Raw genomic sequence first — 8757 nt, 5'->3', positions numbered from 1 at the left:
CTGGCAGTCCAACGGACTAATCTAGGTTTGGTGGATGCCAAGAGAACGCTACTTGCCCATAGTGCCAGCTGTAAAGTTGGAGGAGAAATAAGGGTCTGGGGCTGTTTTTCATGGTTCGGTCTAGGCCCCTTAGTTCCGGTGAAGGGAAATATTTTACGCTACAGCATAAAATTAAATTTTAGATGACTCTGTGCTTCTTACTTTGTGGCAACAGTTTGGGGAAGGCCCTTTCCTCTTTCAGCATGACAATGCCCCCGTGCACAAAGTCAAGTCTATACAGAAATGGTTTTTTGAGATCGGTGTGGAAGAACTTGACTGGCCTGCACAGAGCCCTGACCTCAACCCCATCGAACACCTTTGGGATGAATTGGAACAACTGCGTGCCAGGCCAAATCGCACAACATCAGTGCCCGACCTCACTAATGCTCTTGCAGCTGAATGGAAGCCAGTCCCTGCAGCAATGTTCCAACATCTAGTGGAAAGCCTTCCCAGAAGGGTGGAGGCTGTTATGGCAGCAATGGGGGGGGCAACTCCATATTAATGCCCATGATTGTGGAATGAGATGTTCGACGAGCAGCATCCACATACCTATGGCCATGGAGTATATACAGTGCCTTCAGAGAGTATTCACACCCATTGACTTTTTCCACATTTTGTTGTGTTATGAAGTGGGGTTGAAATGGATTAATTGCTTTCTAAAAGTGAGAGAAAAGGCTGCAGGCTGGCAGCTGGTCTCCAAACAGTGCTCCACATTGCATTTTAATCGAGATTGACTAAAGTGATTCCAACGTATTTTTTTGCATACTTAACATTTTTGGTCCTGCCATACCCAACACCCCTGAGATACACCTTGTTTGATTATTTTGGCTATGTTTTAGTGTGTTGAGTGGGTTGTGTGTGTGTGTGTGTGCGTGTTTATTTACATTAACATTACATTATTTCCCTTTTATAACTAAGGTTATCAGTATGTGTTCTGGTCTGCCTGCAGGCCTCTCCAGTATGTTGATGACAAACTGCTCCTTGGTCTGTGTGACAGTGTGTGTGTGTGTGAGAATACAGGAGAGTGGTTAAAGGGACAAACCCCTCAGAGTCAGATGAACTTGTCGATACCATTTGTCTCTGCGTGCAGTTTGAAAGAAGTTGCGTGTGTGTGTGTGTGTGTGTGCGTGTGTGTGCAAATCACGCTTGTGTGTGCGCCTGCACGTGTGTTCGTATTAGCACCTCAATAGATAGATATCTGTGTGAAGTATCTGACCTCTATTGAACCGTGTTGCTCCAGTCGTATCTCTCTGTAGATGAGAAAAGGTCACGAAGTCACTACCACAGTCTGCAAAGTGCAAACAACCAAACAACCACCCCAAGGGGGATACCCCGAACACAGTGGGGTTGACTCCCACAACTGTTTATTTAGGCCATATCTATTACAGCAACCTCTAAGCCTCGTAGGTTATCAAACAAACTACCTTAGGCTGATTTATACTTGGAAGCAGGCCTATAGGTAAGCCTTGTAAATATGCTTTATAGTCGATTTGTAGAGATGACCAATTTCAGAACAAAGTCCGTGACTGTCGCAGACCAGGCTATAGTCTATAGGCCTTAATAACTTAACACCATTCCCTCCCGCAGGGGGGTCGGATTGAAGGACTTAATAAGATAGCCATTAAGGCTTTAGCACACAGACCATTCTTCTGTTAATTGGGGGCATTACAGCCGGACTATAGGGTAGAAAAGAAAGAGGGAGACCTTAACCACTGGAGTGTGTCCAGGGGGGAGGCACACAATAATAAGAGGGGGAGGGGTTGGTAAAGAAGCTCAGGAAAGGGGGCAGGGAAAAGAAAGGTGGCAGGGAGAAGGGACAGGGATAATAGGTTGAGGATTCTCCTATAGCGATATTGAAAAGAAGTGTTGTGGGGAGATCTCTCTAGCTGCTATTGTTGTGCGACTTTTTTTCATCCCGTCAGACTTTCTTTTGTGTTTGAGTGCTGAAATGTCTGAAGGCTATATAAAGTTATTTGTGCAGTTTCTTCGATTACATGTTGTTTATGTCTAAATCAATACATTTTCTTAACAGAGGATTGCCGTTTTCTTATCAATACATGGATTACAGGCATAGATGAACTAAGTAGCAAATTATAGTGACACTTTATGGAGGGTAATGATGTGTTATCATTGGCAACTGTAACGGAATTATCATCATGTCAATTACCTTTAGTTCGGCAATTTTAGCACTGGACCAGGTTACTTACCCGCAAAATCGCTTCCTAATTCCGAGACGATATCATCAATCATAACATTCTACGTAGCGATGAAATTATTTGCCCATCACCTTTCAGAACTCCCTTTTCCATCCGTGCTCTACGTGTCGAAACCCGTACGCGTCCCCACCCCCTTCACCCGAACGCACCCCTCCCCCACCCTCCCTATTCTCCCGCTTGACAACAGCGGGGAGAATCGGACCCTGTGCCATGAAACGTGCCCACGGCAGGGCTGTGGGAAAGTTCGGGAGAGAGAGCACCCACACATTGTCATGGTAATGTTGGTGGGTGGAGGTGTTGGGGGCGCGAGGCTGTGGTGCGTAAAATGCATATATACATGTATGTACCCCTTCTCCAGTGCTCCTTTCTCCCTCTCTGTTGAACTATTCGTTCATAAAATACTAAAACAGTGTAAACTGAGTTCTGTGGGGGACTATAGCTGCAGAAGAGAGGGGCCCACAAGGACACGGACTGTGGAGCTCTCAGTTCGTCAGGTGGTTTGGTGCGTGCGCCTTGCAGCTCGAGGATGACGGCCTTCAACATGGGACACCGGGGAAATAGGCGCGAGAGGAATTTTAGCGCTAAAGAAGAACGAAAGGTAAGCTTGCTGCAATCAAATTGGCCTATATGAAAAGGTTTCGATATGATGCATTTGGGCGTCATTTAAGGAACTGGGTAATACATCAAGTAAAGGGTTGTGCAGGAATTGTGCTTCGTAAAACCATTTTGCAGTTAAAACCCTTAATTGCATTCATGCATCATGAAAATAAAGGCATGCATACTGTACTACCACAGATAATAAGATGCATGCATTGATGCAATGTGCAGAGAGTTGGTTGAGTTTGCAGACATTGCATCCGCAGGTGGGGGGTGGGTGGCCAAAGAGGGCTTGGCTAGGGTGTTCTTATTCCAAAGTGTCTATTGCAGACTTGATCTGAGTATCAAAATCACATTTCCCCAAATATTACATTGAAACCACTGAAATGTAACAACAATTTCTGATTGCATCCATTCAAATCCTTTCAAACCACAGCAAAACTGATTGATTAGTTTAGATCAACATTGATAAACATGGGGGATTTTCTATTTCTTTATGCCTTTACTTTGAAATATCGTAAATGGTCACTGTAAAGGTTTAAACAATCGCCAAGGCGTCAATGGGGTTAATATGTAGACAGATACATTAATTGCCCTGTTGATTTGATTGATAGTTGCGGAAGCCTCTAATTGAGAAAAAGAGGCGGGAGCGCATCAACTGCAGTCTGGAACAACTGAAAGGAATCATGGTGGATGCATACAACCTGGATGTGAGTACACACACACACGATGAGAATATTTTGAAAGTACAATTGCAAATGACATTCTTCCTCCCATCTCCTTCTGAATCACTCCTCTTTTACACAGCAATCTAAACTGGAGAAGGCTGATGTACTGGAGGTTACTGTGCAACATATGGAGGGTCTGCAGAAGGGTCACGGTTCAGGTAAGTGCCTAACACACACACACACACACACACACACACACCGTCACTTCGGGGGACAGTAGTCCACTTGGCTGTTTTCGTTCTTAAAACATTGTTCTAAATTCGAACAGAACATACATAACCTGTTTAGAATTCTTACAGTGATGGAAGCCTTGGAACCTCCCATGATGTGCAGGATTATCATGCGTTGTCAATCACTGAATAATGCCGCCCAATAGGGGTCCTTCACTCTACATATCAATGAGCTCCTATTGGGTCAAATCAGTCAAATGATTGACAACAATAATTGGGATTAAAAACAAGCCAGGGAATTGGGATAGAAACTCCTTCGCTACCCTGATCACACATTTCACGAGTTGATATCAGCTGATTTGTTTTATTTCAAGTTATATAAAGTAATATATTCTATTGACCGATATAAACTTGCTCACAAAGCTCACTGCATATTCATTAGTCCATAATACCATCCATATACTGCATACCCTACTATATTATATATATTATATATTATACTAATATACATTGTAGGCCTACTAAACCTGTGAGTTGGTGTTCAACCCTCACCACTTCCCCCTTGTGTTCGTATCTCTCTCTAGGTTCCCCTTCTGGTCCCAGTATAGGGTTTGAGTCCCGGCAGCGCTACAGCAGTGGATACATTCATTGTATGCATGAGGTCCACAACCTGCTCAAGAGCTGCCCAGGCATGGACAAGCCACTGGGGGCCCGGCTCCTCAACCACCTGCTCAAGTCTTTGCCCCACATCAGCTCTGAGACTGGGGCTGGGAACACTGGTGGCAATGGGACCAATGGTATCAATGGGACTCCGACTAGGGCTATTGGTATGAGTAATAGTAACAGTGGTTGCGTTGGTGGTGGTAGTAGTAATGGTGGTAGTCCCATGTCTGGATCTGGGCCTGTCTCCCCTCCCCAGTCTCTGATTTCTCTGTCATCTGGAGGTGGAGCGCAGTCACTCCAGCCTTGCTGTTTACAGATGCATCATGCCACGCCCCCCTTGCAGCCATCACCCCCACCAATAGGAAGCTCACCACTCCACGCCCTTTGCAGCCAGGTACATTCTGGTAGAGATGTGAGGGATCAGCAGAAGTCCGTCTCCTCCTCCCCTCCTTGCTCCCCCAATCTGCCCCAGCCTGGGGTGTTTCACCCCACCCCCCTGTCCCCTTTCTCACCCCCCGGGGGAGACCCCTCCATGTGGAGGCCTTGGTGAAGACCTCAGGGAACAGACAAACACACACACACCTTCCATCAAGTTAGGTACCCTGATTTTTTTCCTGACCCCGTGACCTGACAACGAAAATGCCCAGGCAGTAGGCCGACTAGGCCCTGGAGTTTTCCCATAACGCTGTGGCAAGGAAAAACTCAGGGCCCTTTTATGTTTTATGAATCCCATCTCATGGGATCGCTCAATTCTGTTTTTCCTGGATCTAGTTGAGGATTCAGAAAATGCAGATCCAGGTGTATCTGCAGTTTCACTTATGTAAAGTTAAAACCAATGTGTTGTGGTGCAACTGGGCCAGCCCCCTAGGAACATGGCTCTGGTGCTCTGCTATAGTAAAACAATGCCAGCAGTTCTATAGCCACATGGCAACATGATAGGTCTAATTTGAATTTTGGTCATTTATCCATTTTAGACATACAAATATTTGTTTGAGATTGGGGAAGAGTAAGCATTATAGCTACTTCAAGTTTGTACAGTTTTCTTGTTTTTTTGTCTTCCTATGTTGTAAACTTCTCTTTTCAAATAGTTCATATTTTGTGTTTTGGAAGTGAATCACAATGTTTTTGTTGAATATTTTGTCACTCATCTTTAATTGATTGATTAATTCATTAACTGATACAACTGATTTGGTATTGATTAATTGATTCAGGTCTAGCTAAATTTGGAAATGAAAACTCAACAACTCATCCTTGTATATTACAAGAAGTTGCTAGGCTGTTTCATATTGAAGCAGCTCAATAAAGTGTTAATTGGCTGACAGTTGAAGTGTTGTATGGTCTCGAAATTAAATAAAAAATGTATTACAACTGTAGCCTAAATGTGAATCTTTTTATACCTGTCTCATATTCAAGCAGGCAAAATAAAGTGTGAAGTTGGTTAACATTTGGAGTTTATGGTTTCAGAATTTAATAAATGAATGCAACTGAATTGACAATATCATTTATTTTGTATGAATATCAAAATCATACAAATAGAATTATATTTCGAGTGCATGTGAAGATAAATATAATAATATTTATGTAGGATACCATTCGTTCTCGTGCGGTTGTTGACGTAAGATAGCGTGGCCGAGCGGTCTAAGGCGCTGGATTAAGGCTCCAGTCTCTTCGGGGGCGTGGGTTCGAATCCCACCGCTGTCAGGAAAAATTTTGACGGAACTTTAGTGACGTCAAAAGGTTATCTCCAAATCTGTAAATAAACAGTGATTATTGCAGCGTAAACCACTCCAAACAGAGAGATAAATTTCCAAGTAGATATGCTGTAATGCATAGATCTATCCATAGTAGAAAGAGTTGCATGGAGTGACTCAAATTAAACATGATGTCCGAGGAAGACTAAATGTATTAACCACTAGGTCGCACTGTTGCGTTACTAATGGCCTTTTTCGAGTACTTCTGGCTTGTCTGCGTTCACTTCAATGACATTTCCACACATCAAAATTCACAAAATGTTCTGCTAAACTCTTGGTTTACATTTCCCCCTAATTAAGAGCAGGCTTATGTGAATCATTAGGCCTATATATTACTCTTTTCACCCCACAGATAGAGAGAGTAATATTTACTGTTCACTTTTTATTGTTTGTTTCACTTTTGTTTATCCATTTCACTTGCTTTGGCAATGTAAACATTTCTTTCCCATGCCAATAATAAAGCCCTTTGAATTGAATTGAAAGCGAGAGAGATAGAGACAGAGTGAGAGCCTGAAACACTGTCTGAGTGGTTGAACATATGGAATTCAAGGGATACAACGATATCTATAAGAACGGAGTGTACAGCAGACTCAATGCTTTTTTCCATAGGCTCCATCATTCTTGAAATAACAGACAGAGAGACCAGAGACCAAAGATAGAGAGAGACCAGAGTGAGAGAAAAAGACTATGTGTAAGAATAGAGGGTATAGAGAGAGGGGGGTCTGTGGCCTTTGGCACATCTGTGTGAGACAAAGAGAGATCAGAGAGAGAGAGATAGCGAGAGATAGACTGTATATAAGAAGTGTGTAAGAAGAGAGGGTATAGAGAGAGCAGGGGAAGTTTGTACGTGTTTGAGAGAGAGAATGTATTAAGGTGAGGGTGAGAGAGAGAGAGAGAATGTATTAAGGTGAGGGTGAGAGAGAGAGAGAGAGAGAGAGAGAGAGAAAGAGAAAGAGACTGTACGAGAGAAAGAGCAGTGGAATCAGATACAGATGTAGAGGGAGGAGGGAGACCACTGGGCACACACTGGTTGAATCAACGTTGTTTCGACATCATTTCAATGAAATTACGTTGAACCAACGTGGAATAGACGTTGAATTGACGTCTGTGTCCAGTGGGAGGTGCGTGGGGTGAAGATAGGTATGTGACATTTGAATGAGCAACACATGGGAAATGTTGCTGTCTAGCTAGGCTAGGGAGGCCCATGCCTCACTCAGTAATGTGATACATATTTTGAGGTCCATTTTCAACTTTCAGACATGTAGCCTAGACACAAACATGTACACATGTAGGCTACAGGCATGATTGCAGGCACACACACACACACACTCGTGAAGGCATTATTAATAAGATGATAATAATAAATCACCTTGCAACTGTGGGTCACATCATTTTATAACAGTAGGCTCTAACAGTGTAAGACATTTTTGTAACAATTCAAACATAATTAGTACCAAAATGTGTTTAATCTTAAAACCAAGAAAATCCATCCATGAAACATGGAATTTCCATAAAGTAGCCTGAACCACGAATTGTTAAAAAAAAAAGTAAACCTCAAACCACTTTGACCAAATGACTGGTCCAGCCAGCTACTCTGTGTAGGTCACAGGATATGGGTGGCACGTTAATGGAGGAGGAAGGGGAGAAGTCTCTGGTCTGATGAAACCAAGTTTGAACTCCTTGGCCTGAATGCCAAGCGTCACATCTGGAGGAAACCTGGCACCATCCCTACGGTGCAGAATCATGCTGTGAGGATGTTTTTCAGCGACAGGAACTGGGAGACTAGTCAGGATCGAGGCAAAGATGAACGGAGTAAAGTACAGAGATATCCATGATGAAAATGTGCTCCAGAGTGCTCAGGACCTCAGACTGGGGCGAAAGTTCACCTTCCAACAGGACAATGACTCTAAGCACACAGCCAAGACAACACAGGAGTGGCTTCGGGACAAGACTCTGAATGTCCTTGAGTGGACCAGCCAGAGCCCAGAGTTGAACCCGACCGAACATCTCTGGAGAGACCTGAAAATAGCTGTGCTGCGCCACTCCCCATCCAATCTGACAGAGCTTGAGAGGATCTGCAGAGAAGAATGGGAGAAACTCACTAAATACAGGTGTGCCATGCTTGTAGCGTCATACCCAAGAAGACTCGAGGCTGTAAACGGTGCCAAAAGTGCTTCAACAAAGTCCTGAGTAAATGGTCGGAATACTTACGTAAATGTGATATTAAAGTTTTTTTTTAATATAAATTTGAAAACACTTCTAAAAACCTGTTTTAGCTTAGACATTATGGAGTATTGTGTGTAAATTGATTATTTTAGGAGAAGGCTGTAGCGTGGAAATGTCAAGGGGCCTGAATACTTTCCGAATGCACAGTTCTTGCACTGGCTCTATGCACACTCACTGGACTCTACCCAAAAATTCTACACATACCACACTGACACTCTAACACCAGTGGAGGCTATAGCTCCTCCCACCAGCCTCCACTATCCAACACACACACACACACACACACACACACACACACACACACACACACACACACACACACACACACAGCATACCCGAAACTATTGACCCAAGTTAAACTACAGTA

At 43.5% G+C, this 8757-nt stretch overlaps 1 protein-coding gene and 1 non-coding gene across 2 annotated transcripts; both read left to right on the top strand.

The window, feature by feature from the left end:
- The first annotated feature begins 1838 nt into the window (after positions 1-1838).
- LOC115133753 (transcription cofactor HES-6-like) lies at positions 1839-5824 on the top strand. Its single transcript, XM_029667239.2, has 4 exons — positions 1839-2853; positions 3467-3562; positions 3660-3738; positions 4335-5824. The coding sequence occupies exons 1-4, from the start codon at positions 2782-2784 to the stop codon at positions 4961-4963; spliced, it is 876 nt and encodes a 291-aa protein (XP_029523099.1). The 5' UTR covers positions 1839-2781; the 3' UTR covers positions 4964-5824.
- Positions 5825-6032: 208 nt separating this feature from the next.
- trnal-aag (transfer RNA leucine (anticodon AAG)) lies at positions 6033-6114 on the top strand. The gene has a single exon. It is a non-coding gene; the product is annotated as a tRNA-Leu (tRNA).
- The last annotated feature ends 2643 nt before the right edge of the window (positions 6115-8757 follow it).

The sequence above is a fragment of the Oncorhynchus nerka genome, linkage group LG8, assembly GCF_034236695.1.
Source record: "Oncorhynchus nerka isolate Pitt River linkage group LG8, Oner_Uvic_2.0, whole genome shotgun sequence".
Classification (NCBI taxonomy): Eukaryota; Metazoa; Chordata; class Actinopteri; order Salmoniformes; family Salmonidae; genus Oncorhynchus; species Oncorhynchus nerka.
This window is presented reverse-complemented; position numbering and strand designations above follow the sequence as displayed.